Source organism: Orcinus orca, chromosome 6 (assembly GCF_937001465.1).
Source record: "Orcinus orca chromosome 6, mOrcOrc1.1, whole genome shotgun sequence".
NCBI classification, from domain to species: Eukaryota; Metazoa; Chordata; class Mammalia; order Artiodactyla; family Delphinidae; genus Orcinus; species Orcinus orca.
Window position 1 is genome coordinate 93259066 of NC_064564.1, and position 15275 is coordinate 93274340.

Below are 15275 nucleotides of genomic sequence, written 5' to 3' on the forward strand. Positions count from 1 at the left end.
ACAAAGTACTACTTTGTTAGTAGCCAAGCAGTCACTTGATTATGCCCAGTAAAGAATTCCTTGGTAAACATGACCTGTGGAATGAAGCTTGGCCCACATGGACTCAAGGTTCTTCCCACCTTGGATAGTCTGACTTCATTCTGTCCCAAGTAGAGGTAGATGTGAGAAGAGGAAAGGAAAGAGATCCACCTGGACCCAATCTGCCCAGATCATCTTACCTCAAAAGTCAGGAAAAAGAGGAGTCTGGATGGTCCTAACAGGAGTACCTACCTTGGAAAATAGAAGACACAGATATCTCCTACAACTTACCCCTGATCATTATTGCTGCTTACTTATGGACTAGGTACTGTTCTCTGCACTCAATATAGATTTAATTTTTACAACTGCTCAGTGAAGTAGATACAACTGTTATCATCATTCCCACTTTACAGATAAGGAGGCACAGTGGTATGTTGAATAACTTGTCTAAGATTACACAGTGGCGGCAGCATTGAACCCAGGGTAGAAGAGTTAGAAGGCAAGGCCTCAAGAGATAGTCAGTCCTTCTTTGTTGCCCGGAATTGGGAACAACGAAAGAAGTTGCTGTTAAGAACATGGACCTGTAGGACACAGTAACCTCATCTGCCAGTTAAATGTGGTCTAGTCAATATTTCAGACTCTGAGCAAAGAGTTTAGCATTCCTGCTTCCTCTAGTGCAGAGTTAGGACGCTAGAGTCCTCTCACTCCGTATCCTAGCTGTGCAGTCTAGTCAGGAATGGTGCTGCTAACGGAGATAGGCATATGCAGGAAGGGGAAGTGGTCTGGGGAAATGCGGAAGGAGGTGAGTTGTGGACATGTACAGTGTGTGGGTAGGGATAAGCCGTTGAAAATACAGAGCTGGAATTTTGGAGAATGATCTGGACTAGAGCTGGATTTAGGAGCCATTATAGGTCTGCATAGGTCGTCCCTGCAGACTGCTTTCAAGGACCTTTTTTATTTTATAGCCGTAGTCTAGTTCTTAGAGCATAGTGTTTCTACCTCATTAACCATTGTGGAGTATGCAGCACAAAGTGAAAGACTCAAAGACTCACTGCAGTGTTTCGTCACCTGTGTGATGGGCTGTGCTTTGGCAGGATGATAGAATAGGAAGAACAGCATGCCAAAAATCACCTTAAGGTCACCTGATCCAAGTGGCTACCTACTTTCTGTTAAATCTTCTGGTTTTTCTTTTTTTTTTTATCATTGTGGTAAAATATACATAACTTAAAATTTATTATTTTAACTATTTTTAAATGTACAGTTCAGTTAAATCCATTTACTTTTAATCTACATCCCCTCCCGCCCCTTCCCCACTCAGTCATTATAGTGGATCAAAAGGGCCTATACTTCTCCCTGGAAGTATACCCTGAAAAAATTTACTCTGTATGTACTTTCCCTTAGAATCATAACATTTTGGAAGTGGAAAGGGCTTTTGAGATTAATCTAGTCCATTCTTAATGACAGGTAAGGAGACTGAGGCCCAGAGAATTTAAAGTGACTTGTCTGGGATCATGAGTATTTGCAAAAGAGCTGGGTTCAGTTCTCAGTACATATTCTTTGTCTGTGTTTTCTTTTTCATTGCTCGAGCTGCCCATGAAACTGAACCTCTCTCTGATTTTGCTCCCTCATGCCCCATTATTTTTCTCTTTTGAGAACATTTCCGTTCTTTCAGGGTGAACTTTACGTATTATAACCCTTTGTACCTTGCATGGCATCTTGTGTTTTTATGTGCTCAATAAATGCTTATTGAGTAGATATTTCCTAGACTTCCAACTTCCCCTTTCCTCTTTCTTAGAGTAATGTATCCTATTAAACTTTAAAGAAATCCAGAAATCTGGCAGATTGGCAAAGCTTTTAACTTTGTTTTTGAAATTTGCTTGCATAAGTATTAGTTCTGCATCAGGCATTCTAATTCTATCCCGTCTGCTGGGTCCTAATAGCCCCCTTGTCTCAGGGTTCTCAGAACAGGAGGAAGAGAAGCCAAGTGTTACTCTGAAGTCTGACAAATTAGTTATTAGCAGACTGACTCCAAGTGTTGATTGAGATAAGAGAGGAAGTCTTTGAGAAAAAAGCCTGGATATATTTTCATTAATCCCCGGGAGAAGGCTGTAAGCCTGAGTCTTTTTCCCCCATCTTTTTATCTTGAAGTATGCTTCATGATGCCATATTCATACCCCATCCCCACCCCTCATGCATGTTTTGTTGACTTTTTTTTTTCTTCAGAGAGAAACTAAGGCCTCTGCCTTGCTCAGTTGCATGGTAAATGCTCCACGTGTGAAATTCAAACAGCTTGTGAAATAAAATATGTCCCTTTTTTTGACTGACAGTGAATGAAACTAAGCCAAAACTCTTACTTAAGTTGAACTAATAAACCCTGTGATGTGAAGGGGAAATGAGCACAGTTCTTTAATTAGCAAATTGTCTTTTCTCTGACATAGGCAGCAGGTACTTATTAGTTGCCAGATCTTGCCTGTGATCTACCATCCCTGCATCCCTTTATCTGATTTGAGTCACCTCCTGTTTGTTATTAGATTTGTCTGCTCCTTCTCTCTCTCTTCAAATAGCAGTTCTGAAAGCACTTCAATAGCTTAGTCATTTTAAGATTTTAGCCAGGATTCTCTTCCTTACTAATAGACTTACTTTCTCTCTAGTGATTGCTCCCTGCTCTAGGTGTATAAAAGCTTTCCTCGTCCCCCTTATCATTTGCTTAGTTAATGTGATTTCCTTCTGTTGAGTACGGCCCCCATCCGCCTCACGGAGCCATTAAATTATTGAGTGCGTTCTGTAAAATTTCTCTCAGCCTATTTTAATTTCATGTACCACATTTTTTCTCATTTGAAACTGTATTGCTTCCTGCATTTGGATTTCACATTTTTTTAAAAAAGGAGATTGTCTTTTTAATTATATTTGGCCTAGTTCTCCATTGTCACTACTTGTACCATATGGGAAGTCTCTGGAATAACAGTCTTGGTTTCTTTCTATCTTACTAGCTTCCTATTCTCCTTCCTTCTCTGCTGCAGCTTTTTACCCTCTCCACCCTAACGCTTTGGGAAGCTACTAAGAAGTTTAAATGGCCTCTGTGAAAATATGTCAGTGTCCCATTTTACCAATATATATGTAACATTTATAATTTATACTCTGCCTACATCCCAGAGGGATATGAGGTGGCTTATGATTTTTTAAAAAAACAACACAAACACACACACATGCACAAAAACCACATGTCCCACAGTATTGTTAAAAATAGTCATAAAGGGAAATCAGAAACCATTTAAGGCAATCTGTAACACAAAGTACTTATAAACATAAGAAGAATATTTGTATAAAAAGTGAAAGAAGAACATAACCTTTTAATTATGCAGGGGCCTTCCTATTTTAGACTAGTAATGAAAGAAGATTGTAATTGTGGTCTGAATGTTTCTGTGTCATAACAAAATGACTGACACTAGTTCTCACTTTCCCTGACCCCTTAGAAAGTCTTGTCTAAAATAGAGAACTGAAGGGGTTTTTGGTTTGTCCCCAGTTACTGTTGTCAACCTCTTTAGTCTGACTTTCTCACTAACAGGCACCATACATTGATCACCTGCCATGTACCAGACCAGCTAGAGTTAGAGATGGCATTATCTCATTTAGTCCTCATCATTAGGCTGTGAAACAGTTGATATTACTTTGTGTCAGAGATGAGGAGGAAACATCTAAGTAGGTAACTGGATCAAAGTTATACAGGTAGTAAGTGGTAGAATGAGGGTTTGAATTCAGAACTTTCTGGATTCCCTTTCTATTACTCTGTGATCCTTCTTGTTAAAGAGCTGTATTGGAAAAGTTAGCCATGAAACCTCCAATATTTACCTCCACCTCCAGTTTTGTTTAGTGTAGGGCTTCCTAATTTGAAGTTCAAGGATATGCTTAAAATGGCATGCTGGGAGAGCGGACCCCAGAGAGCCCCGAGCAGCGCCACCGCTTCCGCCGACCTAGTTACCATCACAGCCTGGGAGGAGCCGCAGCTGCTGCAGGGGGCCCCAGTCACCGTCGCCGCAACCAGGAGCAGCGAGGCCGAGACCCGGCAGCCGCCCGCCGCCCTCAGCGCTGCCAACACCACGCCCTGTACGATGGGCAGCGGCGGCGCAGGGCGCGGCGGCACAGGCCGCGGCGGCACAGGCGGCCTTATATCAGCAGCGCCTGCCGGCGGAGACGACAAGGTCATCGCAACGAAGGTTTTGGGAACAGTAAAATGGTTCATTGTAAGAAACGGGTAGGGCTTCATCAGCGGGAATGACACCAAGGAAGATGTATTTGCACACCAGACTGCCGTAAAGAAGAACCCCAGGAAGTACCTTTGCAGCGTAGGAGATGGAGAGACTGGAGTTTGATGTCGTTGAAGGAGAAAAGGACGCGGAGGCAGCAAATGTTACAGGCCCTGGTGGAGTTCCAGCGCAAGGCAGTCAATGTGCAGCAGACCATAACCATTATAGACGCTCTCCACGTCGCAGGGGTCCTCCCCGCAATTACCAGCAGAATTACCAAATAAGTGAGAGCGGGGAAAAGGATGGGGGATCGGAGAGCGCTCCTGAAGGCCAGGCCCAATAGTGGCGGCCCTACCGCAGGCGAAGGTGCCCACCTTACTGCGTGCGGAGACCCTATGGGCGTCGACCACAGTATTCCAACCCTCCTGTGCAGGGAGAGGTGATGTAGGGTGCTGACAACCAGGGCGCAGGAGAACAAGGTAGACCAGTGAGACAGAATATGTATCGGGGTTATAGACCACGATTCCGCAGGGGCCCTCCTTGCTAGAGACAGCCCGGAGAGGACGGCAATGAAGAAGATAAGGAAAATCAAGGAGATGAGACCCAAGGTCAGCAGCCACCTCAACATTGGTACCGCCGCAACTTCAATTACAGACGCAGACGCCCAGAAAACCCTAAACCACAAGGTGGCGAAGAGACAAAAGCAGCCGATGATCCACCAGCTGAGAATTCGTCCGCTTGTCTGCTCCCGAGGCTGAGCAGGGCGGGGCTGAGTAAATGCCAGTTTACCATCTCTACCATCATCCGGTTTAGTCATCCAACAAGAAGAAATGAATACGAAATTCCAGCAATAAGCAATGAACAAAAGATTGGAGCTGAAGACCGTAAGTGCTTGCTTTTTGCCTGCTGACCAGATAACTAGAGCTATCTGCATTATCTATGCAGCATGAGGTTTTTATTATTTTTACCTAAAGACGTATCTTTTTGGTAATGACAAACGTGTTTTTTTTTTTTTTTTTTTTTAAAAAGCCTGGTTTTTCTCAATACACCTTTAAAGGTTTTTAAATTGTTTCATATCTGGTCAAGTTGAGATTTTTAAGAACCTCATTTTTAATTTGTAATAAAAGTTTACAGGTTGATTTTTTCAAAAAAGTCAACAAACTGCAAGCACGTGTTAATAAAGGTCTTAAATTTTTAAAAAATGGCATGCTGATTTGCACATGTATATGTATGTTGGGGAGTATACATATTTTTCTCCTGTCTTAATATTGGCTTGAAGTTCTGAGGTGGGACTAATTGCCCTGCAGTCTCCTTGGAGGAGGCAGGGGAGAGGGAGAGGGAAACCAGGGTGAGGGTGAATGAGTGAATACTGACCAGCCTATGCCTAACTCCAGTGCTAACAGTTAGCTGTGCTTTGAGGCAGAAGGGTACTAACATGTACTGAGACAGACACTTTACATTATTATCTTAGGTATTTGTCATAGCAGCCTTAGTGGTAAGTGGTTTTAGCCCCAACTTAGAGATGGGTAAAGTGAGGCATGGAGAATTAAGCAAGTTTGTCCAAGGTCACCTGAGTAGAAAATGGACTCATCAGTATTCCACTGATCAGGGCAGGTTTATCTGACTCCAAAGCCCTTGGTCTTTCCCTTACAACATGTTCTCATTTCTAGCGACTGTAAGAGCCAACATTTATTGAGCTTTTACTATGTGCCAAACAGGATTCTTAACCCCTTACTGGATTGTTTCATTTAATCCTTACAGCAGCCTTAAGAGCGACACTCATTATCTTCATTTTACAGGTGAGTAGATTGAGGCCCAGGGAAGTAAAATAACTTGGCAAAAGGATCAGAGGGTGAGAGGGTAGCGAATCAGGCATAGTCTCTGCTCCAAGTCCACTTTCTTACAAAGCGTAGTTTCAAGACGTTTTCACTAGGTAGACCTACACTCTCTACGCTTCCCCCTTCATTTTCCTTACCTGCACGATAAACATAGAGGAGCTATTTAGAAAAAAGAGTTTGTTTGCCTTTTTAGGAAAGTAGGTTTAAGGGGGAAATCCTTTGAGGCATTGCATATGAGTACAGTATTTACCAGTGTAGACCTGAGCTCTAGCAGGGCTGCTTAGGTAAGTACTATTCATGATACTTGGCTGTGATGAGTGAAACAGTGATAATCTCTATCTTCATTCGTCAGTTTAATAAAGATAACAAAAAACTCAGCCTTTTTAATGACCGTGTTGCAAGAATATTTCTTAACCCCCGTCCGTTCTCCCAATTCAGTCAGTTTATTAGTAGTGGCTCACCTTATTTCCTGTTCTTAATGCCCAGTAGCCTGCAGTTGAGTGTAGGGTTTTATTGCTTTGCTTTGGTCAGTGCATCCTCAATTTAGCAAGCATGATGCAGTTCTGAAGGAAGTACCATTTGCCTTTGGCACTGTGGCGAAGCATATTCCCATGAAATGAAGTGACCTTTGCGGCACACGGACCCAGTGCCTCACTCTCCTCGAGTCTCCAATATTCAGAGCGTGGCGGTGCTTCATGGTATAATTCTTTGGCTTGTATACAACTTTACTGCAGGAAGGGAACAGAAGTGTTGTGTGTACTGAAGTGATAGTGATTCAAAACCCACATACCTATTGTTCTTTGAATTTTTGTCTTTCATCTGTTGCTGTTGTTCATTTAACAGAACTCTTTTACAACCAAATAAAACTAAAGAATGAAGAAAGCTGGGTCTGAGTCTATGCTCTGATCTTTACTAGCTTCTATGGCCTTGGGCAACTTATTTATGCTCTCTGGGCCTCAGTTTCCCCATCATCAGGATTAGAGAAAATGTATGGGAAGCATCTGGTACAGATCCAGGCACTGAGCAGATGTTCAATACAGAGAAGCTGCTATTATTATTGTAAAATGCAAAGACAACCTTATGATGTAAAAGCTTGAGATTTGTTATTGTAGCAAATAGTGTTGCCCTGTGGACTGCTTTGTATATCGCTTATGTGAAATCCAAGGAAAACAGTGAAATAGTGTTTGCAAAAGGAAAGATAGCTCTTTGTTCCCTTCAAGGGACAAAAGCAGCTCATTATTTTATCAAGTAGTGACTGTTGCTATTGAAATGGTTTATTTGTATGTTTTTTTCTGTTTTTTTTTCCCCTAGGGATTTATTTGTGGCTTTTCAGTAGCAACAGGTGCAGCAGCAAGACTAGTGTCAGGATACGACAGCTATGGAAATATCTGTGGGCAGAAAAATGCAAAGTTGGAAGCAATACCAAACAGTGGCATGGACCACACCCACCGGAAGTGAGTAGACTGGCTGAATGGTGAACACTGGAAACTTTGAAGGGGAGGGGGCCTCCTGCTTTTCTTACTGTTATAAAGATAATATCTTATGGAATATTATTTTTATATGCTTCCTGATGATGTTTTTTTATTTTCTTTTTAACTGTCCACTTGAATCATTTCTAGTTTTGGTCTATAAATACATTTTCCAGGAAACAAAATTTGGTGCCATGTTAAAATGGGCTACCTTGAGGTTTTAATGAGTAAATGCATGATTTGAGAGGGTTACTCTTGTACTCTGTTTTCCGACTCACCTTTAGGCTGTACACTAAATTTAAACACAGAAAATAATATAATATTTTTCTTCCTGAGAGTGTACTTGATGGAAGGCAGAGGGATAGTGGATTCTGACACATTAAAGTTATAATAAAGCATTTTGTGCTGCATCATTTATAAGTACACATTGATTTCCAATTTTATAAGAGATATATTTTCTTTGTCAGACTTTGAAATTTCTTTTGGGTTCTCAAGGTTCAGCGTTTGGATTTCATGAAATTCCTGACTTAATCGCCTCTTTTCTTCAAAAGAGCTATTTTTTCATTTTTAATGTCTGTGGGGTAAATACATTTCATCAAACATTTTATGTATGATAGTATGTTTGTTCAAACTGTGTATTTATGCCCCATCAAACTTTATTAGACAGCTCTAATAAATAAATACAGGTCTTCAGAATTCAAATTAATTTTAAGGTAACAGGTTAACCAATTCCATTAATGAACTTTATAGGAAAAGGCTAAAGCAGATAAAAACATTTTTTAGACTGTAGTTCTATTATATTTGGGGGGATATAATAACTATATTTACTGTTAGATAAATGTGTTGGTTAAATCTGAGCCCCTAATTAAGTAGAAGATTCATTTGATAAATGCAAAGACTTGAAAAAAATCCAAATAGTTCATCATATCTTAGAGATATTCATCCATTTAATGAAGGAATAATGCAGTTCAAATAAATAATTCTAAATAATGATCATGAATACTTGCATAGTATGCCATAGTCAAAAAGTATATAATACCAACCTGTGGGGTAGGTATAGCAGAGGCTTAGAGAGATTGAATGACTTCCCCAAAAGTCTGGTGGGCAGTGGATGTCCAAGACAGACCATGGGCTTTTCTCTTGATAGGTACCTGCATCCCTTAACAGAAGAAGTGAAAATTGGACTCTCAGAGCATAATTTGGAGAATTGTTTCATTTGTCCTTCTTTTTGATTGCTTCATGAAATTAACACAAATTTTAGGCTTTGTGTTATTTGTTGTAGCAAATCTACCCAAACTTCTTATTTTGAAATAATTTTAGACTCATAGAGAAGTTGCAAAAATAGTACAGAGTTCTGCATATATATATATTTTTGAAGGTAGTGTCAAATATTTGTAACTCTTTAATGCTGTTGACATGTACCAAACATAAAATATTACCATTTAGATAACTGAGGAGACAGGAGGAAAAGGGCTCTACTTCCTCAGGTCTACTGCTGAGATGAGGTCGTGATCTTTCTTATGGCTCCCTTTTTAACTTGCTGGTAACTCCAAGCATATTCTTACCATAAAGTTTGTGTAACTGTCACTTCATCCTTAAGCTTATTAGGTTCATTTGATCAGTTTTTAATTTCAAATCCTCAGATTATTCTATGTACATTTTGGCCTCTTGAAAAGAAAGCCTGCTTATTTTTCTGAAAAAGTGGTTCCCTTTCCTTGCATGCTTAGCACAGTTGAGACACATTCATGGATAGCTTGTAGGGTAGTGTCCCAAGTATAGCTATGCCTTAACTCATGTATATATGTTTAAAATTTATTTTTTTAATTTTTAAATTTTTTCTTTTTTGCGGTACGCGGGCCTCTCACTGTTGTGGTCTCTCCCGTTGCGGAGTAACAGGCTCTGGACGCGCAGGCTCAGCGGCCGTGGCTCACAGGCCCAGCCGCTCCGCGGCATGTGGGATCTTCCCGGACCGGGGCACGAACCCGTGTCCCCTGCATCGGCAGGCGGACTCTCAACCACTGCGCCACCAGGGAAGCCCTAAAATTTATTTTTGATCTCTACTTCTTCTTCTCTGCATATGAACATTTTTAGCGCTGAGCCATCTAAGTATTTCTATCTATAAGTAGTAATTTTTTAAATAAATGAATGGTACTGTTTTGAACATATCTTTCTCAGGTAAGTCTATCCTATTTGGATTTGAGAGGAGGTAGAAAATCTTTGTGTTTGTTACCTATACTCCATCCTTTTTTTTTTTTTTCCTGCCAAATGCATTGGTTTCCTCCTTTTTCACACATCTTTGGCTTTATTATGAATACCATGCCCTTCCATTCCTATAGAAATGTTTATATCTGTTTTGTCTGCTGTTACCTCAACTTGACCTTGATCATTTTCTCCCATCCCTTATCCTCAGCCCCTAGTTCCTGGTACTTACTAGAACCTCCATACATAGTTGTTGAATAAGTTAATGAATGAATCCTCTAAAATCTTGAATACAGCTCTTTTTTGCCTTCATGAATATTGTTTCCTCTATCAGAAAAAAAAAAATCCTCTTATTCTTCATGTGGCTAAATTCTATTCATCCTTCAGCTCTCAGTATAAATGTTACTTTCCAGAAAGGTCTTTTTTAAGCTCATAATTTGTCTCATTTTATCCTGTAAAATGTGTAATTATACATTTATTTTGTGATTCTTTGTTAAATGTTGGTCTCTTCTAAGTTCTATGAAAGCAGAGGTGAGGTCTGTTTTGTTCACTGCTGTATCCTCAGTACCTGGAATGTAGTAGGCACTCAATTAAACGTTTGTTGAATGAGTAAATTATTTATTTTTTGGGTTTCCCTGGTGGCGCAGTGGTTGAGGGTCCGCCTGCCGATGCAGGGGACACGGGTTCGTGCCCCGGTCCGGGAAGATCCCACATGCCGCGGAGCGGCTGGGCCCGTGAGCCATGGCCACTGAGCCTGCGCGTCCAGAGCCTGTGCTCCGCAACGGGAGAGGCCACAACAGTGAGAGGCCCACGTACCGCAAAAAAAAAATTATTTATTTTTTTGAATATGTTCTCAAAGTGAATTACTGAGTCTAAGGATCTGAATATTTAAAGATTATTAATGCATATCACTAAGTGCCTTTCCATACAGTCTGTTCCATTTACATTCCCACCAACAAAGTGTCTGAGATTGTTTTATCTTTGCTAGTATTATTAGTTTTTGTACTAATCTGATCAATCACAAAGTGGTGTTTTATAGTTTTAATTTGCATTCCTTTGATTATTCATGAATGTGAACCCCCTGCCCAGCGCTGCCGCCCCCGCCCCCCCACCAATGTTTGTTGGCCTCTCATGAAGACTGTTGTGCCAGCATATCTATTCTTGGTCTTCTTATCTCTAATCTTCTCCATCCTTTATACTGTGATAGGATTAAGTTCTTTGAAGCACTTTTTACTGTCATTTCCCTGCTCTAGAGCCTTTCCTTTTGTGTGATTATCTACAGTATTGAAAATGAGCCCACTTAGCCCTACCGTGACCTAGACCCAATGTACCTCTTCAGTCTTAGCCACGTTTCTCAGTGTAATGATACTATTGTCCATGGTATTCAGTTTATTCTACCTCTGTGCTGTCCCTCTACCTCTCTGCCAATCAGAATTCTTGAAAAAATGTGGGTCTCATACCCTCTCTATGGACTATTTCAAAACTAACTTTATCCCAGAACTTTATACTTGGATTTCTATTTCCTTTAAGTTGTTCTCTAATTATGCTGTGCTTCTTATCTGCTTGTATTAATGATCAGTTGTTAGGTAACAATATTTCCATAAACTTAGTGGCATTTATTACGTCACAGTTCCTGTGGGTCAGGAATCTGGATTTGCCTTAGCTGGACTCCTGCTTCAGAGTCTCTCAGAAGGCTGCAGTCAAGGTGTTGGTCAGAGCCGGCGTTCTACTGGGGAAGTTCCCCTGCCAAGCTCAGGTGGTTGTTGGCAGCACATACCCCTTGAGGATTGTTAGACTGAGAGACTTAGCTCTTTACTGGCTGTCAGCCAGAGGCCACCTTCGTTGCATGCTACGTGGGCCTCTCCACATGGCAGCTTACTTCAAAGCCAATGGGGAGGGAGTCAATACAGAGAGTCTGCTAGCAAGATGGAAGTTACAGTCTTATGTAATGTAACTATGCAAGTAAGATCCCCTCACCTTTGCCATATTCTACTGGTTAGAAACAAGTCACAGGTCCCACCCAAACTTAAGGGGAGGGGTCTGAATTATAGGAGGTAGGGATAATTAGGGCATCTTAGAGTCTCAGTGCCACACTGCCCAGCTCTGTCTCCCTGGAGCACCATGTTTTGTATGACTCCTAAATTTCAAAAACCAAGAATTGTTTCATAAGGGCTTATTGAATTGCAATAAAATAGGAAGGAGGTAAGTCAAGAGAGTCATGGGAAGGGAAATGTCTTTGACCTGTTCTAACCAGAAAATTTAAGATACCAAGACGACTGTAAGAATTCTATAGTAGTAAAGAAAAGTCTGTGTTTATTTTTTTAATCATTCTAATTATAATGTGTTCTTTTTCTCCAAATAATATTTACTGTAGTAATAAAGATGTATAGGAACATGGCAGACAATATTTTATGAGATACTGGAAGGCCTCAACTTCAAATGGATTATATTCCCAAAGTTGATTTTTAAGTCAGTTGCTTGAGATGTATAAAACTTTTCTGCCTAGAAACAATGCTATAAATAAAGTTCTGACGCTGGGTCAACGTAGAAAAGCTCATGTATCTTAGAACCATAAAGTGCCAGAGATGAAAGGGATCCTTAAGATTATCTAATAGGTAACCTCCTTAAAGCATTGCATCAAATATTTGTGAGTGCCAGCTAAGGCCCGGAGAAGAAAATGACTTGTATTTATAGCTGAGCTATGGTATTAATGTTACTATAGAGCATGGGTGTGGCTTATAGCCATTTTTTTTGGTATTTGGTAGTGGGGATTGGGATGGTAATAATATATTTTGAACTCTGATTGGCAATTCCAAAAACATATCTCTTCTGCCACATTCTAGATTGCCTATCATTTTCAAAACCATAAAGCTAGTCTTAGGGCTTCCCTGGTGGCACAGTGGTTAAGAATCTGCCTGCCAATGCAGGGGACATGGGTTTGAGCCCTGGTCCGGGAAGATCCCACATGCCGGGGAGCAACTAAGCCCGTGCGCCACAATTACTGAGCCTGTGCTCTAGAGCCCGCGAGCCACAACTACTGAACCCGTGTGCCACAACTACTGAAGCCCAAGTGCCTAGAGCCCATACTCCACAGCAAGAGAAGATACTGCAATGAGAAGCCTGCACACCTCAACGAAGAGTAGGCCCCGCTCACTGCAACTAGAGAAAGCCAGCATGCAGCAATGAAGACCCAACACAGCCAAAAATAAATAAATTTTTAAAAAAACAAAAAAGTAAAATAAAGTTAGTCTTAGAGTGTATGTGTCAATTTTTAGACAGAGAATCATTATTATTATAGAAATTGTTTCCAGAAAGGAAGCCCCATCTATTTTTATCTTATTTAAAATTTATATTTATTTATTTATTTTTACAGTAGGTCCTTATTGGTTATCTTTTAAATATAGCAGTGTGTACATGTCAATCCCAAACTCCTAATCTATCCCTCCCTCCTTCCTTCCCCCCTGGTAACCATAAGTTCATTCTCTACGTCTGTGAATCTGTTTCTGTTTTGTAAATAAGTTCATTTGTATAAGTTTTTTTTTTTAGATTCCGCATATAAGTGATGTCATATGACATTTGTCTTTCTCTGTCTGACTTACTTCACTTAGTATGATAATCTCCAAGTCCATCCATGTTGCTGCAAATGGCATTATTTCATTCTTTTTATGGCTGAGTAGTATTCCATTGTATATATATACCACATCTTCTTTATCCATTCATCTATTGATGGACATTTAGGTTGCTTCCATGTCTCGGCTATTGTAAACAGCAGTGAACATTGGGGCGCATGTATCCTTTCGAACCATGTTTTTCTCTAGATATATGCCCAGGAGTGGGATTGCTGGATCATATGACAACTCTATTTTTAGTTTTTTTTTGGTTTTTTTTTTGCCGTACGCGGGCCTCTCACTGTTGTGGCCTCTCCCATTGCAGAGCACAGTCTCCGGACACGCAGGCTCAGCGGCCATGGCTCACGGGCCCAGCCGCTCCGCGGCATGTGGGATCTTCCCAGACCAGGGCACGAACTTGTGTCCCCTGCATCGGCAGGCGGACTCCCAACCACTGCGCCACCAGGGAAGCCCGTATTTTTAGTTTTTTAAGGAACCTCCATACTGTTCTCCATAGTGACTGTACCAATTTACATTCCCACCAACACTGTAGAAGGTTATCTTTTCTCCACACCCTCTCCAGCATTTATTGTTTGTAGATTTTTTGATGATGGCCATCCTGGCTGGTGTGAGGTGATATCATGATAGTTTTGATTTGCAAATCATCAAATCATCCATCAAATCTCTGCTTTATCCTTATCAATTTGGATAAAGCAGAAATGCTTCTAGTCCTAAGATACCTGAATTAGTGTATATGAGAACTATATGGGGGCAAAGCATCTAGCTCTGTTGACCCCGGTAAGACGATTGGAGGAGGGGAGGTACTGTGTTTCCTCCATGGATAGTCCCCTTTTCTGGTTGCTTGGGATGGGAGAGGCTAAGGCAAGGTGGCAGTGGCTCTTAGTATACATAGGCTATCATAAGGCCGGGTGAGGGTATGTAGGGAACTGCTTTTAATCATTTTGATATAGGCATTATATTATTAATAGAACTCTGTTCTCCATTCTGCAAACAATCCTAACATACAGCTTAGTGTCCACTTTCTCTGTTGCTCTAAGAAGTTTTCTCAGCTTATCTCACTTATCAATATTGATCTTTCTGCAGAGGTTCTGAAGGTACCTCTAATACACAAATGTTTTGTGTGTATACTTTTTTTTTTGCACAAATCTAATGTTCTTCTTTATCTTTTTGGCTTTTCTCTAAGGAAGCCATTAAAGTCCCAATCACTGATAAAAGCTCTGTGGCCCTAAAATGCCTCTCAGATTTCAGATGAATCAGTGTCAACAAGATGTACAGGAAGCAGAGGTCTGAGGAGGTTGATGGCATGTATGTGTGAGTAAAATCCATAGGGGGCATTTTATTTGAGACCTTTTTCAGTTACCTTCATAATATTTAGCAGGGTATCTAGTGTGAGTTTTACTTCTTTTCTTTAACTGTCTCATTCCCCAGAAATCCACAGCTTAGAATGTTTGTGCTGGAAGGGCCCTTGAGATCACTGAGCCCCTTCATTTTTTTTTTATTATTATTTTTTTTTGCGGTATGCGGGCCTCTCACTGTTGTGGCTTCTCCCATTGCAGAGCACAGGCTCCGGACGCACAGGCTCAGCGGCCATGGACCACGGGCCCAGCCGCTCCGCGGCATGTGGGATCTTCCCGGACCGGGGCACGAACCCGCGTCCCCTGCATTGGCAGGCAGACTCCCAACCACTGCGCCACCAGGGAAGCCCCGAGCCCCTTCATTTTATAGGTGAAGAAACTGGGGTCTAGGAAACATCAGTGACTTGACAAAGACAGTAATACCAGGACTAGCTCTCCACTCTCCATGCTTAGTATAGTGCTCTTTGCATTATATGCTATACTGTCTCTGGTAAGCTACACAGTGATTCTACTTTCTCACCCT

At 41.0% G+C, this 15275-nt stretch overlaps 1 protein-coding gene and 1 pseudogene across 7 annotated transcripts in view; both read left to right on the forward strand.

Moving 5' to 3' along the window:
• Positions 1-15275, forward strand: part of SLC44A1 (solute carrier family 44 member 1) — a 215801-nt gene that overhangs the window by 55480 nt on the left and 145046 nt on the right. For all 7 annotated transcript variants that reach the window (XR_004484063.2, XR_007477859.1, XM_033431227.2 and 4 more), the window contains exon 3: positions 7412-7554. Coding sequence is in view for 5 of the 7 variants with exons in the window: in XM_033431227.2 (XP_033287118.1) it covers positions 7412-7554 (143 nt within the window). In the remaining 2 variants the exon portion in view is untranslated. The remainder of the gene's footprint in view (positions 1-7411; positions 7555-15275) is intronic.
• On the forward strand, positions 1865-5429 carry LOC117201919 (Y-box-binding protein 1-like; annotated as a pseudogene).